The sequence below is a fragment of the Mycetomoellerius zeteki genome, unplaced genomic scaffold (assembly GCF_001594055.1).
Source record: "Mycetomoellerius zeteki isolate Tzet28-1 unplaced genomic scaffold, Tzet1.0 scaffold35, whole genome shotgun sequence".
NCBI lineage: Eukaryota > Metazoa > Arthropoda > Insecta > Hymenoptera > Formicidae > Mycetomoellerius > Mycetomoellerius zeteki.
The window spans coordinates 2,126,160-2,151,049 of NW_017257338.1; the positions used below are offsets into that span (position 1 = coordinate 2,126,160).

Genomic DNA, 24,890 nt, shown 5'->3' on the forward strand with positions numbered 1-24,890 from the left:
AACTACTTATATATGCTAGTGTAGGACATTGACATATGCCAACCTGGTTTCTCTGTCAGTAAATTACACTAATTTCCTATCCTTTTCCTATAATTCCGTGTTCTCCCCTACAAGAATGCATAATTTGCAATCCAGTGTTACGTCTAGTCTTCTCTATGTGTCTTCGACATTGTAAATTTCCCGCTTTCCACTCTGCCGTTTTCGAATAGCTTAGAATATTTTGGTGGAGTTATATAGAAATGATGCTCCTTTTACTTTATTAATTCAGTTATGATTTCCAGATTTATGTGACGGACGTAATTCAGATAATCAAGTTCGTTATATTAGTTATATATTATATTAATCAGGTATTGCGAAGACAACAGAGAAAACAGCTTTTGGCAATTTTGTAACAATTGTAAAATCTTTTTTATGTGATTGGTCTGTACATTTAGATCTAGTGAGAGACTAGGGCCAAGACCAATCATATTAAAGAATTTTACAACACAGTTGCAGATCTACTTTCTCTACTGAACGCAACCATTATTTGTAATATTAATCACAGTTAATTTCAACCTCAATAAAAAACGAATAAAAACGAAACACTTAACTCGACGAATGATTAAAAGCCAGAGCAGTTTCTCAAATTACACAGAATTTCCTTTCATTTTCATATCTTTCCCGATAAACCTATCGTACGTCGATTGCACTGACGCAACGTAACGTACGTTTCAGCTACGTGCCATTCAATACGTCATTTTTCGTGGCGATCGACTGCAACGGTCACGCGAATCGCGCGCGGATCAACGTCATCCTCTCCCTTTCGCTATTACTGTTCCGTTTTCGTCCTCACCTCGCCCGCGTACGCGGTGCTCAACGCCTCGTAACGGTGCCACGTAATAGCGTACATATATATAGATGCATACAGACAGCATGAGACACCTCGCTAGAATTTATCTCCCGCCGATCTCGTGGGTGCACCCATTGCTCCCTTTCGTGGGACGCGCGATCCTACGTCACGATCTTGCTCGGCCGGTCGACTAGTAAGTTCCGTTTTCCTCCTCCTCTTCCTCCTCCGCCTTGCATGCGGCCAAGTATGTCGATGTTTACCGGCGCATTATCCATAGGACGTGATTATCTTACGCGACGACGCTGCGTGGTATTATATCGACTTCACCCAGCAAAAGTTACTCGCGGAAATCCACGGGGTTACAAGTTGTTTTTTTCACGGGCGAAAGCGACGTGCTCGGCAATCGGAATGAAGGAAAAGGAAAAGAGATTCCTTTTTCCATTCGAGAGATACAATTTCGCGCGCTTTAATTCATCATGTAACAATGACTGGTCGGATTGGAGGCAAAAGCTCTCTAAAACGATTTCATAATCTGACGCAGAAATGAATGACTTACTGTAAATTAGAAAAGATAGTAGAATTGATATCAGAGAAAGTGAATCGAGTGGAGCCTCCAAATTGAAATGTATTTATTGTATAGAAAATTAATCAAGGGATGTTAATTACGGGAAAATTGAACAAGTTTATATAAAATCTTCTTGCCTATTTTTTTCTGCTGTCCTAATTTGTCATCGTACTTTCTGTTTGATTTCGTCACATTCACTCTCTTGTCCTTCTGCTATTAATTATATTAACAAACGCTCAGTAAGTATCTGTCTCTGATTTTAATGAAATTTGTCGTCAGGCTATCGTTTTCTAACTAAAAAAAACTGCATCTGAATGCTCGAAATTATCCGACGACGCTTGTCATTTAAAGAGAAGGTCTCGGCTCCATTTAACCGTGTAACCTAATTTAATAGCTTTTTCTTGCGGGATTCTTTCCCCTTGAATACCGAACGCCTCGCTTTGATTCTCCCGCTTTGCTATTTGGATGCGCTCGCCCACCCGTGAAATGTGGGTAGACAAGAAAGGTTAATCGATAAAATTTGCTAGTAAAAACAGCCACAACTGCGAAATCAGGTGGCTGTCTTCTCGCGGAGAATTTCATAATGCCACAAAATTTATGTCGAATTTTATATTCCGGCGCCTGATCGGATTATCCGACTGCGTCTGAATACTGGCTTCATAAAAACCGTCTCTCGCAATTTCGCGTCTGCACCGAGCAAAGAGCAAATTAATACGCAATTAATGATCGCAATAATCAAAAGTATCATAATTAATAGACGCGCAGCTATTTACGCCGGTTGTAAAATCGATTATAAAACCAATGCCGTGCAGAATTCTATTTCCCAACGTACAGTAGTGAATCCGGGACAGCTTACGTGGGTGGTTATAAGCTGCGCGTTCCTTCCTGAAAACTCTATTTAGCCTGGGAAATCAGATTTCATTAATTTCGTCGATGACTTCACGCACGCACTGGCAGTCGCAATATATACATATGTATACATGTACGGACGTCACAAGTGTTACAACACTTTCGTACGTTATTTTCAAACGACGGGAGACCCGGTTAAAGCGAGCGAGAGAATCATGGAAAGTGGAAGTGTCGGAATAACGACCGTAATTCCGAGCCGCGGTCCCCCGGGCGGATCGCCTGGACGGTATTACGTAAAGGTCGTTGCCGATGAAGAGTCTCTCGGTGAAACGGCGGCATGCTTACCGGTTTATTGCCGAGCGTTCTCTTTCTCTCTCTCTCTCTTTCTTAGTCACTTACCTGACAGCAATGACGGTCTACACGCTCGATGAAGGCGAGAGTACTATCTTTACCGTCATATTACTAGGTCCATAGAAACTGAGATTCTCCTTAACCTCGCCGACCTTACTAACACTGGCCTTGAAAACGATTGCTTCAAGGTGCACGAAAATTGACAGTTCGGACGTGACCAGCGCATCGTCTATCTTTAGAGCCGTTTCGACTTGAATCTAGATTAGTCATGAATAAGTAATCGAATCGCTCGATATAATTTCTCTCTCCGATGTTTTATAAAAGACGAAAAGATACCTGCATATAATATATTAGAATAATAGGTAGTTTATATATTAGAATATATTAGAATAATAATTTATAAACATTAAAATATACACAGAGAGAATTTTTTCTTAGTATTTACCCTGAAAATATGATAGTCCTTGGACAACATTGTATTTCGAAGAATTTTATGTAAATGACCCCGCATTAATCCTATATGAAATTAGGTCCCGGTGAAATCAAATGATTTTCTCATATGTTATACTTATGACTTGCTAAACAAAACATATAAATATAAAATACTGTATTATACCACAACTACCATATTTTCAGGGTAAATTAAAAAAAATTCTCTCCGTGTACTATTTTCCTTACAAATTTCATATAATTGTTATCAAACTTGAATGATTTTCGTCGAAACGTCGAACTTCTTTTCTACCCTTTCGCGAGCATTCTGTTAACATAATTTTCGAGCCGCGGTAATATCTTTCAATATTGTGTATTATAAAGTCCAGTTTCAATTATAAAATTAAATAAGTGCGACAGAAAGACATTCATTGATGTAATGAATGGCTGTCAAATTTTTGCGTTATAATATGCTCATCAAAATTGTTTTTATACCGTAATATTTCTTTCCGCGAGAATATACAAAGCTGATTCAACATTTCATTAAGTATGTCGAAACATATATGAAGCATGATATATGTAAGTTAATTAGCTTTCTCCCATATTTTATAGGAATTTCGTGGCTGGGGTCCTGCAATTCCAGCTGTATCGCGCATTATGCCAGGCTGCGGGTCAAAGATACGGAGCCGACAATCCGAGGAGGCCGCTGCACAGATGTGACTTTTACAGAAAACCCGAGGCCGGCAGGATTTTGGGGTGAGATTCAAAAAATTCAATAAATTATCGTGAACTTATAAAACCGGACGAAGCCGGCAATCATCTCTACGTCATTTTTTTACGCCACGTCTTGCGCAAATTCATTGTGTACGAAAAGCGGAAGTGTAGACGTAATAAAAGCCCGCGTCTTTTAATAATTGGTATTTGATCAGCATGTACTCCGAGTACATGCTTTCGCAACTGCGTGTTTCTTTACGACACGAAAACGAACGCGACGAGATCGATGATCGATCGCGATCGGCTTCGCCGAGTTCGCTCGCGGACGCCCTAAAGAGCGAGCGTTTCTCACGTCGCGTTTGCATATCGTAGTTTTTTTTATAATTGAAAAAACTGCGTCGCTAGTTTCAACCCCCTTATTTCGACGTCCGGCAGGTGACGCGGGTACACAAAGTAAGTAGAAAAACCACAAGTACCGCTTTACTGGTTAAATGGTATACTAAAATCGTAAAAAAAAATATATAGGTGAATACGTAACCGACAACTCGTTTGACTTCGACGGATGTTAATTACGTATAATATAATTGAAAAGAAAAGATATCGACACAGAATTTTTTTAATTTACGTGACACATATTTGAGTAAAGGATATTTACAGAGGCGTGTAAGGCATTGAATTAAAATGTTCGCACATTTCTCAGAAGACTGAAGATCATCTGAATAAACATTGAAATTAAAAAATTTTTTATTTCACTGCCGTGTAATCTAGGTCGAATAAAAAAATATAGATCACGGAAAGTATTATAATATCGAGAGAAAGGAGCAGGATGAAGGAAACCGCTCAATAATACCGCATTATTTATTGCTTCAATTACATTACTTTTTTTTCCTTAATACAGAATAATTCTTAAAATGTTTTGCGATATTTTTTAAAGATATCGCAGTATGTCAAGAACGACATTTAAAACTGATTCTGCGTCGCATAAATACGACTACATCTTAATTTTATTTAATTAATTTTGCAAAATGTTAAACGTAATTAATCGTCAACTCTTGACTTCTTTATTTTGAGACCATTTTACCACAGCATCGCGTTAAAAATATCGTCTGATAAAGATACTTCTAAAGATAAATACCGTCGAATAAACTTCAAAAGATACTTCTAAAGATCTACGTTTATTGCCTATTTCGCTTCCACAACGCTAACAGAACTTGTTAATTATACCCAATTTTAAAAACAAGACGTTCTTGATTCAATTTAATCCGGGCATTCAGTGGAGCCGGATTGTCATCCCAAAATGTCAGTGAAGCCAGATTGCCATTCCAAGAATCCACAGAACTTCACAGCAAGGCGGGGCTGCGAATTCGATCAATGTCTCATTCCGGGTCTTGTCTTCTTAAAATTCAAGGTTAGAATTTTTTTAACGTAGGATGCGTAAAAAATACACACGAAATGGACATAAAAATTGAGACTTCCTGAAAAGAAAACGAGAAGAGATCGTCGTCTTATCGGTTGGTATTTTGCTGATTGTCGCGAATAATTTAAAAACGGACAGAATATTAATTCCTATATTTTTTTCTAAAAAATTATACGACGTGTTCGTATTAAGCAATGTGATATCGTAATTTTTATTACCTTGTTGAATAATTATTTAAATAAGTTTGAATCCACGATTTGATGATACGATTATATGTACCATTCGCATATACATATGTATGACATGATTTTATTAAAAATATAAATAATACATTTTTTAAACATTAAATTTTGAAAGAGAATAGTTTAATTCAGACTAGATCGCCTAGCACTACAATTTTAGTTTTATAGCACCACTTGAAATGGTTCGTTGAATTTCATATTTATTTGCTTGCACAATCGCGTCCGTTACTTCTTATGTACCATAGCTATATTTGGAATATCGAGCATGAAATCTCTAAGACGATTTCGACATTTATAATTGCGTGTCTTCACGATGTTTGTTCTCGTATGAATATCTTCCAAATGATCGCTTGCTAATATAGACACTAATTATTATAGCAATTATTGAAAGAAAGTAGTCATTAACGATTTTAAATTAGTAAGGACTCGAGTCTATTTTGAAATATTTTAAACGATTATTTATGACAATCTTTTTATTTATACATTATCGATTTTTATATATATTTAATTATTTTTCAATTATTTCTTTTTACAATAAAATTTTTTTCTCCTATAGGTATTAATGTACGAGATTCGACATATAAATTTAAAATTTAAACGTGAAAGAATTTCTAATTATTTTAAGTTATTTAAAATTAGATATTTTTAAAAGTTGATTATTTTTAAGTTATTTTAGTTTATTTGCCAACAAATCCTTCTCCAGAGAAATTGCACATGTTGTGTCTTGCGTAGCTGGGAGCAATAAAAACACGCTTGCGAGCCGTTGAATAAAAATTGCAAAATTAAATGTGGGCAATGTACACACAGTGATATAATGCGCAATAATACAGCTGTCTGTCTTGAGGAAGATGATGCTAAGTAGTCGTTTTTAGCGCCAAAGTAGCGATTCTATGTTGACGCGGCTTCTAGGTTTCGCGCAAACGTTCGGCGCCGGGGATTGCGGTTTTGCGTCGTTGATTACGGGGGCGCACATTATGCACGCGAGCGCGATCGTGATTCCCGACGGGTGTTGCAAGATGCGTGCGCCACGGTAATGACGCTTATTGTTAAGATCGTATCGTTCTACCGTGCAAGACACGTGGATTTTGACACGCGGCGCCTTTATTAACGGAGAGCTCTCCGTTTGCACTTGCTCGTACGCCAAGCCAAACAATCTTCGTCGTTATCCACGCGATTGGTCCACATTGAATTTCATTGAGTGTGTCTCGCGCGTAGCCGAGCATTATATCACCGATCACTTCACGATCGGATCTTGATCGCCTTCTCGACGGACGAACTGGCGGACGTTATCTGGGTCAACGAGAGGGAAATCTTCGTCCGGTTTTGCAATTTCTCCGCTGCGCCAGACGTTTGTCCTCTCGACATTATTGCGGCGCGTCGTTTCTACAATTTTATTTAATTAAAATGAGAGTATCCCGATAATAATTACGAGCGTTGGTAGTCATTTACGGAAAGCGAGACGTGGATCTTACAATTAGTTCACGTTTAGAACGGCGGACACGTAATCGTGCTGTAAAACTAGACAAAACTGCAAAAACATGGGCGTTTATAATCAATACGTACTACATTGATATTACACATCGATATTTATATAATCGCTGCTGGTTACGTGGGTAAAAGTTCTTGCAGTAATAGTTGTACGACATGAAACGTGTAATGCGATTTCCATATTCGTTAAAAGAACGATTTAATAAATATATGAAGACGCAATTTTCATACATTACGGAAATATCAACCAGTCAAGATCGATTAGCTTGTATAAAGATGTTTATTTCATTAGAATTTATAATTATTTTAAAAATTCGCTCTACCTTTGTTGACTTGCAAAATATCTCGAGCGATTAAATTCCGGCGTGTGTCGAAAAAGTGTAAGGCCGGAATCAGATTACGCATTGGATATTGAGATTGAAGATTGAAAGATTGAAATTTGACCAATCAAAACAATAGGGGCTAAAATTCCTTTGTCCTCACTGGTCAAATTTCAATCTTCAATCTTCAATCTCAATCTTCAATGCGTAGTCTGATTCCGGTCTAAAGATAATAAAACCAGTGCCACGCAAAAAAATCACAAGAAGCGCAAAATCCCGCCAAAGATGAAAAAGGAGCGAGATAACATACGCGCTTATCTGAAACACCCGGGTTCCTTCACAATTACGAAATCGCAGTCGCGTTAAGGAGTTACATAAAATGACAAAAAGCATCGGGCGGCAACAGTTTTATTCTAACGTGATAATTTATGTTAGAAACGTTCCCGTCTCTTTTACGATGTATTCGTGAGCTGAGTCCGCGGACTCTATCGTGCACATTTCCAAGCGTAACGCGGGCAAAGTTTTATAGATGTGGAAAGTTGCATGATCCTCTTGGCAAGCGGAAACTCGATAAGGATTGTTCCGCATTTGAAGGTGGTCGGGTTCGTAGATCGAAATCTTTTGGCGGACGGCCAAGTTGCCGAGGCATCCTGCAATAAAGCAGTTTTCGCAGAAGCTAAACTAATCTCGGTAGAATATAAAACTGCAATATATACGAGCAGTAATACAATAATAAATTATATGCAAAACTCGAGCGAAAGGTAGATCGGAATTAGAATTGATTAACCAAAATTACGATTAATTATCGCAAGTAATCGTTGAATATATGCATGAAGAAATAGGGAAATTTTCCAACGACAATTATAATAAGTTAATAAATGTGTCGCGGTAAACGAATTAAATTTATATTATTAGAATGTATCTCTGATTTTTTTATCGTTAGAACATCCGCTTGTTGCTCAAGCTTGCGATCGATACACGGAAAGAACGTTTCTGTTGAAGTATCTAAAAATTTAGCCTGATATAAAAATTTAGACGGATATAAAAATATTTGTTGAACTGTAATCAAAATATATAGGACGCTCAATCTTGCTGCTAAAATATTAAAATTTATTAGAATATTGCTCATTAATCATTATGCTTAGATTTTCTACATAATTATTTATATAAGCCAACGAAATTATTTTTAGTTTATATCTACTGAGAAAAAAATTATTCATTAGACTAAATTAATTATTTATTAATGATTGATTAAATTAATTTAATTTTGTCTTCATTTCTTTCGTTGAAAAATGTATATATTTAAATCAAATATAATACGCTTGACTTAAATACAATACATACATTCTTCATCGAACGAATAAATACGAACTAAATTACTTTAGTTTAACTAAACAATGTAATTAAATCTTTAAATATTTCAGCAAATCGTTTTATCCGTGTATGCAAATCCATGTACGCGCAGCATGTTGCGAATTGTCGGCGTCCAAAGGAAAAACTAGCTAGATTTTCATCGTACGTGAAGATAGAGATTCCATCGATCAAGATCGTGCCGACTTCCTGTAATCGAAGGACGATTTCAAACTCTCGCTTTACGGCATGCATTGACTACAACGTGATATCGATTGCGAAAGCGCGGTGCACGCATTAAAAAAAGAAAAAGAAAACAAAAATAGTGTACGTGTGTCTCGTAAAGAAGCGCGAAAGAGTCTATAGTGATGCGGCGAAAGACTCAATACTTAGGAGAACGCGTTACGTCTTACACTTCCGTTTTCACTGTGCGAGATTCGAGGACGTCGCACGTGGAATCGTGGATGGAGAACTCGCGCAAATCACCGACAATAATCGATATTTTAATATGAAAAATCCGCAAACAAATCGACCCAGATATGCCACGTTTGCTGACTCGAGCACGCGATATATTTGAACAGCTGTAAAATTGAAAAGGGATGCAGTTTTGCTCTTTCATGAATAATTTTTCGATCAAAACTTGAGAAATTCCGTTCAGCACTTTTTTTAATCTATTATTTTTCATATAATTTGTAATTTTTTAAACGGATATGACACGCAATTTTTCGTCTGCGTGCTTAAGAATGTCGTAAAAATTATATTCTATTCTATTAATCTGATATTTACATAAAGATGCAGAGAATTTATATCTCTTTTAACGAAAACTCGACCGGTGTCTTCTTATTTTACAGGTTTTTAATTAGCAACTTTAAATGGTGTGACATAAATTTTGTGGTCAAGGTTTAGATTAAAGCTTGGAATTATTCAAAAGATTTCGTTATTTATCTACATTTTATATTAATATCATATTCATTGATATTATTGTATTTATTATATTCATATTCATCAATATTACTTGATCACATGTTAATTCTCTGAATTGCAAAAAAGGTATGCGACATCACGGCTGACTTATGCATTCGCTGACATACCGACGCGCTGATTTAAACGCAAATGCAAATTGATACTTTGTCCTTGGACGCCACGGACGATCGCACGGAGAATCGAAAAGGAATCGTTTGAAAGTACTGTCCCGCGAGCAAGAAACAGCAAAAAGGTTTTGTGGTATACTGTACAACATTTACGCCTTGAATGCAATTGAGAGTAACTGCCGCGTAACTGTTCCCTCGGAGCCTTCTGAATGCATAAAATCGCCCCTGCCCACGATCGCAGAAACCAAAACACGATTTAAATGACCGACAATGAGAGCGCAATCATATCCGTTTTAACTCGCTGTTACACATCCGTCCGTTTACGATAATTTAGCGTTATTATGGATCCTTTAGCGATACTTTCACCATTATTTCATCTCTTATTTCTCCATAAAATGAAATTTGAAATTTATCTCTGTTGTTTAAACGCTAAATCTTTAATCTCCAATATTTTACCATAAAAAGAGAAATTAAAATTGACAAAAATTTTTCCTACAAAACTATGAAGATATATATGTTATAATATATAATTTTTAAATGTTTTAAATATTGCACTTTCTTACACAATCTTTCTCTCTTTTTATCTTTATTATATAAGATTGCGTCTTGTAAAAATGCTGGCTCCAAATGTGGTTCTTTAAAAATTTTAATTAATCGAATGATGAGTTAAAAGTCTCATTAGACAAAATTAGTTTACAAGTACGTAATTAAGATGTAATTAGTAGCGACAGTAAATTTTATAAAAGTTTCACCTATCTCAAATTAAGTATTCTTGAATCAACTATTCTTGAATTAAATAATTCTGTCAGACGCTTGTACTATTATCTTTATTATACTTTCGCGATAAGTTTATTGCACCTGTTCGTTGATACACCTCATCGGCAAAACGCTCGCCTCATCGCAGCATCTCGCTATTGCGAAATGCATTGCTCGTCGGCAGGAAAGTACCGATTTCGCCTACGTGCCGAACACCGGAAATTATGTGATCGATATAAATTACAGTCAAATGCTGAAAAAGTGAGAGAGAAAGAGAGAGAGAGAGGGGGGGGGGAGATATCAGGCTTTTCGTGATATATTGAGATGTGTTTACCAATCGAATCGTTTTTCATGAGAGGCGTGGTGGATGCACGAACGTTTCTTATTCTATACGAGTAATTGGAAATGGATTGAAGGTGGAAATCGATGTATGTGTCAGTGAGAAGCTATCTTTCTTGTAACGCCGGCGCTGTGATTGCGGTCGACGACGTCATCCGTCGGTCGCACTTTCTGGCAACATCACCGCAGTTGCTCGATAGACTGCCGTGATATAATTGGATGCGTGAATTTGGCCCTGAAACGATCGTCGATATGTATAATAATATTGTCAAGATTGACTCTCTCGCATGACCTGGTTTCGCGACATATATTGAATGTAGGTACAAACAAAGCGTCTCTCGAGATTGGAGAGTAATCAACATGTTAATTAGCTATATGATCAATCAAAGGTAGGTATATAAATAATTTCTCTGACCCGGGTAGAAATTATGACCTGACGCTATATGGACCCCATCTAGTTTTCCATAAGTTAATCTCGATTAAACATGTGCAAAAATTTATCGCTGTAATTATATAGCAAGAATAAAAAAATATACGTCAGGAATATTAAATCACATTGTTCGTCAGAAAAAGATCTATGCGACAAATATTTTGTGCCTGTGAAACATTTTAAACAAGTTCGGTTAAGAATCCTCTACTACTTAGTGAACGTTGCGCTACACTCTGTGATACGCCGCGATTATGCATAAAGGAAAAGTTGCAAGAGTCCGCCGTTGATCTAGCGATTGATTTGAGAGGCCGATCAGCGCGGGATACCGCCGCCACCGTTGCGTAATCGCCGCGCGTCTAAACAGTCACCTCTGTTGGCACCGTGCACTAGTTCTCAGGGAGCGCGAAACATCGCCTTTATAGTCGTTTAATCTTAGATCGGTGTTATAAGCTCAGAGGACGATCGTTCGATCGTCGATGGCCTAAGAATGAATTCATTTGCGATCAATCATCTCGGTCGTTGAGACATATTGTCTCGCTTCTGCGATTAAATTTGCGTATCAATTAATTTTAGAAGCACGGCGGGACAAGGATGTCGTAACGGATGTTTGTGTCCTTTTACTACTCGGAGGTATTATGTTTTTATCTCACGGATTAAGAAGCAGACGAGATTTAAAAATGTCTGGATTCTTTTTTATTATGTCTCTATCCAAAATTAAAATTTTACAATTAAGTGCATATATGTCTAAAGAAGCATTGTTTATCGTATTCTATGCTACAAGGAAAGCAGAACTCATAAAGCAAGAAACTGAATTGATCTTAAAATATTTTTATATGTCTTATATTATTTCCGAAAGTTATATTTTTACATTTCGGAATAACGAAGAGATAACAACGAAAGATATTATTATCGGGAAAACAGGTCAGTGTTGGAAATAAAATGTCTAAAAGACATATGAGGTATACGGACCAAAAACATGGCCATGTCAATTAAATAAGTTGTACTTGTCAAAAGTGCAACGTCGGTGTTGACATAAATTTTTCATGGAATTCCAAATGCTGGTGCACCGCAATAAATTTCATGACGACATTCCACACTGCCATATCACGAAATGTATCGCCCGTGCAGATTAAAATCGCGTTGGAAATGTTGAAGAAACGGACTGTGGTATGTCGGAGTCAAAAGTATATATTATTAGAGGTAGGATAGAGTCACAAAAAAAATTCATTAAAACAACTAAAAACTTTACTGATTTAGCAAATCTGCAGCCGTAATATACGGACAGCTAATTTTCTATGTTAGCAAAGTAGCAAAGTTATACAGCTGTAGAATAAAATCGCACATTATTATGCCTCTTATTATGTATCATGGTCGTTGGTTCGCTACCTCGTTCCGTGTTATTCTTTCTTTTCTACGCCCCCCCTCCCCCCTCGAGGTGTTTGCGTTTCCGTGCGAAAAGCACGTCCGGCAGTGAAAGAATGTCGAACCATAAATACCTAGCGCCATTCTCTATACACGCATTACTGCATAGTAATATCCCAGAGTTGGGAATTACTTTTTCCGTTACTTTTCTGTTACTTTTTATAATAAACAATTTGATAATGACGTTTCAATTTTTTATAACGCTATATAAGGTTATGCTAAGGTTGCAAAAGTCGACTTTTCCAACCTTGGCACAACCTTAGTGGTTAATTATAAAAAATTGCAATGTGTTTATTATAAAAAGTAACGAAAAAAATAACGGAAAAAATAACGCTTTCCACCTTTGATAATAGCCACTTGCAGAAATCGTCGAGTATCCCTCATGTAATCATTTTATATGACGCTTAATTTCTTTTTTTCGACGGTGCAGCCCATTCCATCTGTCTGACCTCGCAAATAATGATTTCCGCTGAATAAAGCAAAAAGTACCCCACATTCTTACAACCTCTAACCACTCCCTTAATAGCATACTTTATTCGAGGGACGTTCTGGCGAACGTTCTTAGGACATAGCGATATCCTCTAAATGTTCTTTGGAACGTCTCTCGGAGATCCGTTAGGGTTTCTTGGAGATCTATTAGGATCATTATCAGTGATAATTTTACTCTCGTTTAAATAACGTTATTAAAGTTATTTTTATTAAAACAATCCGATAAAGTTAAGCGACAATTTTAATCTTTGCAGCTTTTTAAGGAGCTACCTTCGACACTTGCATAGACATTATTTTTTAAAAATTACGAAAAACTCTACGTTTGTGTCTTTTTCTGTTAAAAGTATATAATCTAATTTCTAAATTTGAAGTGGAATACTTTAAAATGTAAAAAAAAAACTGTTAGTCTCAAAAAAAGAGTGGCAGAATTTTCAATTTTTAAGAATGAGATTTCTTTCTTTAGAATGAGATTCTATTCCAAAGAGAGTAATTGATAGTCTATTGTAAAAAATTAATGGAGTGATACCACGAACTAACGTATTGTTTTTATTCGCAGGAGATTGATGGAGAGGGGCTCGTCTATCCCATGGCGGGATACGCTGGGAGAAGCCACCGGCGAGTTCAGATTAGATGGATCCGCTCTTAGGGAGTACTTCCGGCCATTAGAGGACTGGTTGAGGACCGAGAATTTGAGAACGGGCGAAGTAGTTGGCTGGTCATACGGTAAGAGACGAGGAAAAAGGGAAGAAGCGAGAAAGAGAGATAGATAACTCATTCAGTCGTCAACTACAGCTATAGAAACTACATTTAAGTTCTAAAGCGTCCTATTTGAAATACAGAATACACATGAATTTCCGCCTTACGACGATTGATAGAGAAAGGTTCAAAGTTTTTTTATCTACAATTTACATTTCATATAATAGTTGTACAGTTTGTGCAATTGTCCAAAAATTTTCTTTCTACATGATTCGTTGCTGTAATTAAATCTACACGATTTACACAAATTATTCTTCTTTTTGACTATTGCGACACTTCTCGTGTTAATTTACGACGATGTCGTAAATTAACGTAACGTTTATCCTTAATTAAAGATAATTGTGACAACGCCGGATACAAAGATCGATTCATGTGACGTCTTGGAACCGCCGTAGTACGATACGGTGCCTTTCGACGTAACTCGCTACAAAATTATGCAATTTCCTACTGTAACAGATTGAAGGTTGCAGTTCCCACGCGCTACTTTATTGGCGAGCGTTACAAATGTTCATTGTATGACGACATTCGACTTGTGAATTACGATCCGTCGTATGTACGGCGAAATTATTGAGATTAACGGTCTGCACCTAACGAAGACCATGCATCTTGCCAAATTCTTAACGCCAGTCATCGGTCGCGAACGCGTTATATAAAAACGGTTACACGGGGAAGAACTCGGATATGTATGTACATCGTGCCGCGCGTTCATCCCATAAATTATGCCGATGCGTTTCGAAAGCATAGCGAAGCACTTCGAGCGGAATAAGTTATGAATTCTCTCAAATAAAGTAAAACCATTATGTGTACATAATAAATCAAGAAGTGTCGTCATCCCAGGGAAAACGGGATAGGACTTCGATAAAATAGTAGCGGAAGGACAATGAAAACGATATACCGCATTCCACGAATTAATTGCAACTCAACTCTCTTGGAGATAAAAGAAGGAAACGAAGAACTTTACGATGATCAGTGTGTTGACGGAAGAACTCACATGAATGTGAGCGACGCGAATTATTTAATCCGGAATTTTTTTCCTTGCACGGAAAAAACGATTCTGCTGAAATATTTAAAAATTTAACTAGATGCAAATCTGAAAATAAATTTTGATAGACTATCAAAATAATAATGTAAGACGCTCAAACTGAATATTGAAAAAAAATTTACTAAATCTTAATACATATTTCTTGGAATAGTATTAAGTAAACTTTTATTTATAATAAATAAATAAATATTTATTTAATAAAAGAAATGATAGTCAAATTGGTTTTTATATTAAATAAATATATGTTTATATTTATAAATATTTACTTACAACTATTCAAACAAATACTTATTAAAATTTAATATTTTTTTCAGTGAATGCCAAAGTTTTTTGCAGCATTACTCATCATGTTTGAGTTTCCTAAATAATTATATTGACGATTCAACAAAATTATTTTTAGATTTTTTAAATACTTTGACAAATTCGTCTTTTTTTAATGAATTATCGTGACGTTCCTTTTTTTCGATACGGAACGATAGCAAACTTTCGCATTATTTTCGCGATAAAACGCAGAGGCGGTAGAGAAGCCATCGGGAGAAGAGGTTGATTGTAAAGTTCTAACCTCGTGGGACTAGAAAATTGTGAAAGCAGAGTGTGAAACGAGGAAAAGGCCGCCAGGAGAAGAGAGCTAGGAAAGGATAAATATAGCGACAGATTAAAAGAAGAGAAGAAAGAGAGAGATGCGAGAATCGTGAGACGGCTCGTTTCCATCGCGTGCCGTAAGAATTCTCCGATGCATCCATCCATCTATCCATCTATCCATTCGCGAATTTACGAGAAGACAAAATCGCACGTGCACGTGCACGCCGGCATTAGCGCGAACTCCGTCTCTTCTCGCGTGAGAGCGAACATCACGTTCACGTTCGGTCAATCGGGACCAGGCCACGCGTGATCGAGAAATCATTCGACTACGCAATATTATGTAATGAGGTCTCCCGTAAGCCAGAACGACCGATCCAGTTACACGAGATTTCGTTCCAGCAGGAAATGATTCTGCAGAATAAACATTTTCCCGAAAGAATAGATCTTTAAATTAAGATACGTCAAATACGTGTTCGGCTGTGGAAACTGTGTTGACTTTTTCTCGGCTGCTATACTGTATCTTGTGCGTTGTAAGAAAAATGCAAATCACGAAATAGGAAGACGGATTAGTCATGGTAGGAATATTCGTCATGTCCAGCCGCGGAAAGTGAAAAGACACAGCGTAATGTTAGAGAGTCGCTTTGAACAACCAATTTGCATTGCAGAAGTTCGTTTTACTTGATTGCAACGGTTATGCAGGCAACGTTAGTATCGTTAGCTTAACCTGAATTTGAGCACCGCCGGACGCGTGCAGTCCGTCTTGCATAATGCATGTACATTCATATACGTATACGCACGACTTGTCAATATTTTCAACCAAAACAAACGCGCCGGAGAAATGGTACATAAATCTGTATTTGCTCTAGTAAAACGGTCATTCAGTACGCCAAGCAGCAGGAGGGGTTTCCTTCTCGGAGATGATTTCCGATGCAAGGAACAGATGTATGCAGCACTCATATACGTAACAACGCAATAAAAAGAAATCATGGAACGCCAGTCATATAATTTCACTTTTGGTCGATCTTCGTTCTCGTTTTGCCCGGCAACTTATCCGGTTATGGTCCACGTGTAACGCGCCTGCAATGTAACGGGAAAAACAAAGAGCAAGACTTTCGATCGGATGAATGATAATAATTTCTTAAGCGGTTTTAACCTGAGAATAATCACATAATGCTTTTACGTAAACAATCTTGGAGTGATTTATACCCTAATTAAAATCATTATTATCAACGTATATTATTCATCGTTTTCCAATTTATTAGTATGTGAGAATATTATGGATTTAATCATAATTTTCCGAAAAAATTAAGTAGAAATCAAATAAATATTAAACGGAATATAAATACGTTAAATTGATTACCCATTATGAGTATTTCTAAAATAATTTTCTAAAAAATAAAGATTTTAATTAAAATAGCGGTTTTTTTATTGTAAGTTTTCCTTGGAATTTGTAATGAATAGTTAGTAAAAAGAAAAAAAATATTAAACGATATCTATACAATATTTTACAACAATTCACATTTTTTCGCCGCTGGGATATAAAAATACTCCAAATGGCTATTATAGTTAAATACCGTTGCGCGTAAGAATTTAAAAGAACAGTTTGATCACGTATTGTTTGATACATCGCTGTTGCTTTGTTATGTACATATATATGTCTATAAGTAAAAGTACAGGCTATGCTTTACACGCGCATTAAGGTGCAAGAGCATAACCGCAAATAATTGAAAGATAGATCACTTCATCTTTAAGGGAATCGGTATATTCTGTTTATACACTTTGTATGCCGTGAGCTACCAATTATCTTATCGTATTTCACCCGAGAAGATTGATGCTATTAAATTTTTCCGGTAATTCTTAATCGTAAAAGCGATCAGTAATTTCTCAAGCACGCGCGCGTGATCGTGGTCTCCATCAGTAAAAAAAAATCGCGTTAATACGTCATACGACTGAATGAAGTAATATCAGTGCATTGTGCTCGATGCCGAGATAATGAGATACGTGTTACTATTTAACGTTTCCATTCCCCGTGCCACCTTCATCCATCGACGTGGCCACAGGTGGTTAAATCAACCGTTATATACGTGCAAGAAATTGCTGTCTGGTGAGACCTAAAGATAATTCTGCGCAAATCCCCTTAATGCACGACTAAATCGAGCGGAACGACGATACGTGATTGGATAAAATAAAAAATGTTATTGACGAATTTGTCGAAAAATATCTGCAAAACCACGAAGAAACAAAAGCCACGAAAGGAAAGGTAGATCGACCTTTCGATCGTTGGTTACCTTTATTCACCGCATGACTCTCTTTCCTGCTCCTGTCGATCTCGATTACGGGATTTTAGAGTGGTTCGTTTCTTTCCTTTCGCTCCTCCTCGTCGGTGTCGATCGCGCGATCTCCATGGCACGCTCACTGTGGACAATCGAAAAAATGTCTCAGCTGCTATTTCCATAGATGGTTTCGTTATTCTCTTTTGAGCAGCAATTTTTAATCAACTAGAGACTGTAATAAAAGTCTGGACATGAGACAATTTTAATTAGTCTCTACATATGTTTTAGCAACACTTAAGAAAAAAAATGAGAAAAAAGAAAAGAAAAAAAATTAGAAAGAAAGAGAAAAATAGTAAATATACGTTCTTCTCTCTCGCGTGATTTTGCCAAAACTTGAGACTCTGCATACAAAACACGGCTCGTAACCAAATTCTCATTAGGGTCTCTAGTGTAGGGTGTCTGTCATTCGCCATTTTTAATAATCTAAAAAAGCTGACACAATTTTGTAATTCAATATCTTATTTTGTTACATAGACGGAGACTTTTGCAAGAGGAGCATAGAGACCGCGGGCCTGCAGGTTTACGGTAGCGGCTTCTACAACAGCGGCACATCCATCTCCGCGTCTTGGATCGCTACGGGAATCATGATGGTTCTTTGGATTGTATCAACACTTTATTGAACGCAACGACTCAACCGAGTAGCCGATTCATCATCGAGCACTGATGATAATAAATTAAAGGAAACACCGTTAATTTGCCAAAATAAATCAAATCATATTCCTGTAAGATTACTGGATAAATCTGGATGAATACAATAATAGTTAAATTACTAATTCGAATGTACCAACCAACCAGGTTGATTGATGGTAAAATAACGATCGTTACTGCCAAATAATACAAATATACTAAAGTACACTCTTGTCAAGCGTCAAGCTGCATGCTTTACGCGATGTAAAAAGATCGCGCTGTCAATTTATAAACTTGTTATTACATATAGATCTGTATAATTGTAATACTATTAATATTATACGTGTTTATGCTATATATTATATTATATGATATGTCATGCTATAATGTTATATACGTGGTATTACGATTAAGAATATAAAGCGTGCCTGAAAACGTCGTATGTGTTGTGCGTAGATGTAAATGCATAAATCATTTCATATACTTGAACGGCTCGTGATTCACGTCCTGTAATTATCAACTTTACTGTTGATTGATCAAATAAAGTTATGCCTATTGTTGTAAAAAAAAAAAACTCCGAGATTTTCACCGAGGCGCTTGTTATGTCATCCATACAAACAGTTTTATTTTCTAAACATTTGGCTCTGTACGCTCCGGTTCTTTTAACAGGATTGCAAAATTGAGGCATAGCATAGTCAAGTATCTTACGAAGTTACTTTTTAATCGCTCAAGTGAACCAAATTATTCTTTTCGGCTCGCAACTATCACACAAAAAGAGCTCGTTAAATAACACTTTTGCGTTGATGTACATGGAGGAGTAGAAGAAGCATATTTTATATTCGAAAAAGAAAGAGGATTCCCTTCGATTGGAATATGCACAAGAGCTGTTCGACGACAAAGGCCACATCAAACTGTTCCCTTATCTTGCGTAATCGAAAGCCGGCGAAATCGTACCAGGTGAAATCGTATTGTACTTTTGTTGTCAAATTACGATAAACTCAATCAGGCTACCTCTTATCCCTCGCCGCTTTATTGCACCTTTAATCGCCGCCGTTAGATCGGATATATTCTTTTTAACTATCATTCCTCGCATATCATTCGCTTAAGTATTAACCTGAATCCGAATGATTTCCGAAATGATTTTGATATAAATAGCGTATGTATGTATAATTACACGTCAATTCGCTACTTAACTGCATTCTTTTAAATTACAACTTATGATATGCCTGGATATTAAAGATTTTATAATCAAATATATAAATTATCTATTAGTCATAAAAATCTTAGAAATAAACTTTGATTATATGTGTGAAATTTTAGCCGTTACGGTTTTAATGAAATATATATACATATTTGTAATATAATAAATAGATATTTTTACAAAAATAGTATTTACTTGCTCGAGAATTAGAAACACAAAATTAAAGGCGTATTAATTAAATAAGTATTAATCCCAGATAGAAAATCACACAACAATGAGGGTTCTTATTAAACCCTTTTGTTTTACGGCCGCTCTCTCGTCCGATTTTTGCAGTGCGCGCCGACGCGTAGGACGTCAGCTTTCACGTGAAAGAGATGCCATTATTGTTTGCAAAGGCATGCCACTGAAACGTACCGCACGTAATTGCACAAAGGTGGTCTCTGTCCAGAAAACTGGTCCGCCCGTCTTGCGTAACGAGAAGACCGCGGAAATCGACCTCAACGGGCAAAAAGAAACGCTTGCATCATCATCGAACGCGCAACATGCGTGCATTTCATCGTGCGCGCGACCAGAAATATTTTGATCTTATCATTTCACACGGCAGACGCATACCTTATGCATAATACTTTCCGGCGACGACGAAAGTGGAATATTTGATTTCAACCGGTCGTGCGAGTCTCATATCTTCTGACGTGGCGCAGATTGATTTCCCGCATTTTCGAGATCCGATCAACTTGTCGAATTAACGACGTGATGTATAATTATTTCTTTCTTGCATAATCGTTGATAAAAATAATTTACGCTGCGAGCCAATCCATTTCCTATCGCGGAGGAGATTCTATTAACCTAAGCGACGCGGATACGCGATTTTAATTCACTCCGGGATAGCTTCAAACACGGAAATCGACGGAGAGCCATAAAAAGATCAAAGGATCCGTAATACTTGATCTGATCCGTTCCCAATTGATCTATTCCATTACAGAATCGTGGATTGCCTTGACAATTAAGCGTCGTGTTATTCTACGTTTCTATCTTGAAGTCATTTTGAAATTCTTACTTAATGTGTGAGCAAGATATTACTTCACACGATACGATCAGACGTTACCTTGTTACGTTCGAAATTCGTATTCCATTCGGTGCATATCCATCGGTATTAATCTGTAAATAAGAAATCAAGTTGATTGTCAGGAATACATAATCCCCTCATTACTCTCCAGGCATAGGCGCCACTTTACCAAGAAGTGTATGGACTTCTGATTTCATTCACGAATTGCTTTCTTTTTATTGAAAATCTTAATCGGATATTAAATAAAGCATAACTATAATACTGCTTTTGAAAAGATATTAATTTTAATAATAGTAATTTTCTACCAACTGCACGAATCATTTTAGACATCATAAATTATATATATATTGAAGAGCTCCGTAAATTCAATTACCAATGGCAATGATAAATACGTTGCACAATAAAGATATTGTGGATTAATTATATTATTTTCGTTTTTCCCCTATTTTTCTTTCTTTCGTAACGGAAAGCGATGAAGCGTTAACAGGTAAAGGATAAATTTGATGAAAGAAGACATTGATGAAAGGAGACATTGATGAAAAAAGTTTCTCTCCGTTGATAATGCTAAAATTAAGTAATATTGACGGATAACATTGATGAGAGAGTTTTCTAAGAACTTCGATCATAAATCGCTCGATGGAAACCAGTCAGAGATGGATGAACCGGACGTTTGGTCGACGCTCATGGGACGACGTGTTTTAGCGATCTGCCCCAAAACTGGTTCGACCAGTTGCATAATCGGAAGACCGGGAAGTCGTGCCTTTCCGCGAAACGTCTGCGAGGCGCACAATAAGAGCTAACTGACTTGGACGTCACTCTCGTCCACTTTCACCGTCGGTTGCGCGCGCGCGCGCAGTTTTAGCCGGTGGTTTTAGCTGCGACGCGACCACTGGCTATATCCGCGTGAAGCCGAAATCTGCGAGAGAGGAAACAAGAAAGGAAGACAGACAGAGAGAAAGAGAGAGAGAGAGAGAAAAGAGGTGTGCAATTTCGCCAGCCGACCGGAATCGGATGTAATCGGTTTAATTGAAGCCTACTGGAAAAGGAACTGCGACGAGACGATCCGAAATCACCCGTTTCGAAATTGTGCGTGAAAGTAATCGAAAGCAGATCGACACCCCTTCGGTTCCCTCTGCCGAACACGCCGACATTGATACAGGTGCACGTTTTGTAGATCGCAAAAAAAAAAAGAAACCAACGTTTCGTTATTCACGAGTTGAGCAATTTGAATACCGAAAGAATCGGTTACGATAGTTACGTCATATGTCGAGCGTATATAGAGAAGATTACACATGAAATGGGTTGGCAAGATAGATGACACGAGATGAACCGGGTACCGAAGGGAATTGATCGCGTGTACTTATGGGCACGCGACGCATCGTCAGACATTTCGAAACTATCGGTGAAAGTGATCAAGCTTAAAGAAAAAAGCGATAAATTTATATTGAGAGACACTGGCAATATCTAACTCTCTAGTGGTGTGTTAGCATATCAAATTAATTAGCATATAAAATGTAACTAATTAATTCGGCAAAAGTGTAAGCTAAATTGGCTTTACTGTAGAACTTTCTTTTAGGGAATTGACGATCCATTTTGATATCTTTTTACGCATAGCGAAGATTATTCAAAACGCAAAACTCATTTTGAAATATTTTACTTTAATCTCGTATGCGATTTTTTTTAATAGAGACATAATAGATCACAAATTATTAGTTACATATTATTTTACAAACTTTGTTTCTATATACACATTTATATAATATTATTTTAACATAATAACACAATAATTTCACAATAAATCTGCAAATACAAATATTTTGTTACATTTGTGTTACGTATAAAAATCGTGACGTACGAAATATCAAATCAGCAAATGAAATAATTTTAATATTGCGATTATCTGTTTGTCTGGTTGGTTCTACTCGGGGAAAAAATAATTGTATTGCAATTAACGGCAGGACAAATAGCGAGAGATAATGAAGGTTTTCTGCCTTTTGAAAGGTGCGCTTTTGAGAAACAACAGACTGCATTGGGATTGTTACGGTGATCGTAAAGACCATTACGTCTGCGAAATAAACTTGGGGTCAACGATATCCCAGAATAATATCTGGCATTACTTGGATGGTAATGAGGGTATAATTATGATTAGTGTTTCAGTGAAACAATGCCCAATGCTTATGCAACGCGAGACATAGAGCGGCACCAATGTCACTGTCTCGCGCGATTAGGTCGATGATTTATACAACGAATCATGCTGGCTAAGCAGAAAGCATGGACCATTGTTCAATTATTGTCCTTCTTTGACCAAGTAGGATTTAAATTTTACTCGGTAATTAACCTTTATAGAACGGAAAATCACTATAATGTCATTGAAACAATATTATATTTTGAGGCAAAGAATATAATGACAACAAATTATAAAAAATCTCAAGGAAAAACTATAAGATTTTAGAAATAGATTCCCACCCTCTAAAGATTAATCTTGTACATTTATTTTAATAACCTTTTTAAACGTGTAGAGAGATACAACATATGTTTGTGCTTTTTAATTAATTACATAAAAAGATTTTTTGTATAAAAATCATAAAATTTGGTAAGGTAAATTTCATAACAAGCATGTTGAAATGATCGTAACAAGAAATTCACAGAGCCAAATAAAGTAAATAACGTAATATAAGTTACGTTATCTTTTGCAGTTTCGCGAGTTCTTTCTCTCCATTGGATACGTTTTCTGTCCGTTGATTTAAATAGCCTTGTTACAAAGAAATTTCTACTTCTTGTTTTAATATTAAAAAAAGCAGTCGAAAAAAAAAAGAAAGTATGATATATTCGAATTACAAAACGGGAGCCCCGGATTGCACGTTCCAAATAGGCGCTCATCGGCAATGCTTTCTCGAGAAGTGTGATTTTATTCACTTAAGATTTATAACAGAAAACTGTGTAATACACTGTTTCATAAGAATTATCATGCCAGATCTCTTTTGTATATATGTTCGTCCGATATTTATCTTACCGCTTATCTTTAAACAAACCCGCTACTAAATCTTTTAAAATCTTCTTTATGCGTATTCATGTTAAATAATCTTAACCTTTCTGTTTTAATTTATTTTTGATTCTTGTTTATTACAATATGAATATAAGAATATACCATTCCCGGAAAGTTATCCATGGCTGCTCTTTGATCAATCACAAATTTCAAATTCCATAAAAAGCAACATATGATGTGATAGCTATCAGTGCGTTACGTTAAGTTGTTTCGATCACTCTCTGTGACTTCCGAGATGCATCAGAAGAGTCATCAAGTGCGGATACTAAATTTTTGAAAATTCTAACAAAATTAATCGCTTGTTGTAATCACTCTCATCAAATTTTTGGTCGCATCTCCGAGTTCGGAGATAATACCATTCAACAGAAGAGACGAAGTCTGTGATCTCTAATTAAAAGGTTAAATTTGATATTTGAAATATTAGAAATGCAGATATTTTAAATAATTGTTTTATATTTTTCATACTAATTTTGAAACAAGCATTGTTCTATTAATCTGCTGCTATTATGCGCAATGGTATTTATATTTTTATTATATTCTTACTTTATATTCTTATATCGTGATCTGATATTATGTCTGTAAATCAATAATCATTTAATAATACCATTCTCTATAAAGTAATAATCAGTGAAATCAATTAATAATTCACAGATGCTAGAGATAGAATCATCCATCTGTTCCTGACACTTTGATTTTGCACAGAACATCTGAGTTTCATCGTTAACATGATATTCGATCGTTGTGATTTATTATCTACGAAATTCGATGACTCGTCACTGCGCCGCAGGAGACGTCGATTTCGCGCTCTCTGAACTGTTTCATCGTTCTCCATTACTCCCCGATACTGTTCTCCGGTATTAGAATGCTCGATGAGCACGCAAAAATTTCCGCAACTCGGTCGCTTTCTATTTCCTGTTTCCAAATCTCGCAACGCACGACGCATGGTTTGAAACGTTTCACCCGATCACACAACCGGGCACATTAAACAACGCGACATTTTAGCGTAACCGTTATGCAATTTCTGTTGTTCCACGCCATTCTACCTTCGATTGATTCGCAATCGAAATCTCACAGAGACAGTTCCCAATGCGGATGCAGAATTGCATAAATCCGACGATGCTGGTGTCCAAGTCTCTCTCTCTCTCTCTCTCTCTCT

General features: G+C 36.6%; 1 protein-coding gene across 1 annotated transcript in view; it reads left to right on the top strand.

Moving 5' to 3' along the window:
- The window catches only part of Ance-3 (angiotensin-converting enzyme Ance-3), a 57,925-nt gene extending 38,294 nt beyond the window's left edge, over window positions 1-19,631 (top strand). The window contains exons 11-13 of the mRNA XM_018452671.1: window positions 3,636-3,779; window positions 13,638-13,804; window positions 18,269-19,631. Coding sequence (XP_018308173.1) covers window positions 3,636-3,779; window positions 13,638-13,804; window positions 18,269-18,414 — 457 coding nt within the window. The 3' untranslated portion in view covers window positions 18,415-19,631. The remainder of the gene's footprint in view (window positions 1-3,635; window positions 3,780-13,637; window positions 13,805-18,268) is intronic.
- Window positions 19,632-24,890: the final 5,259 nt, after the last annotated feature.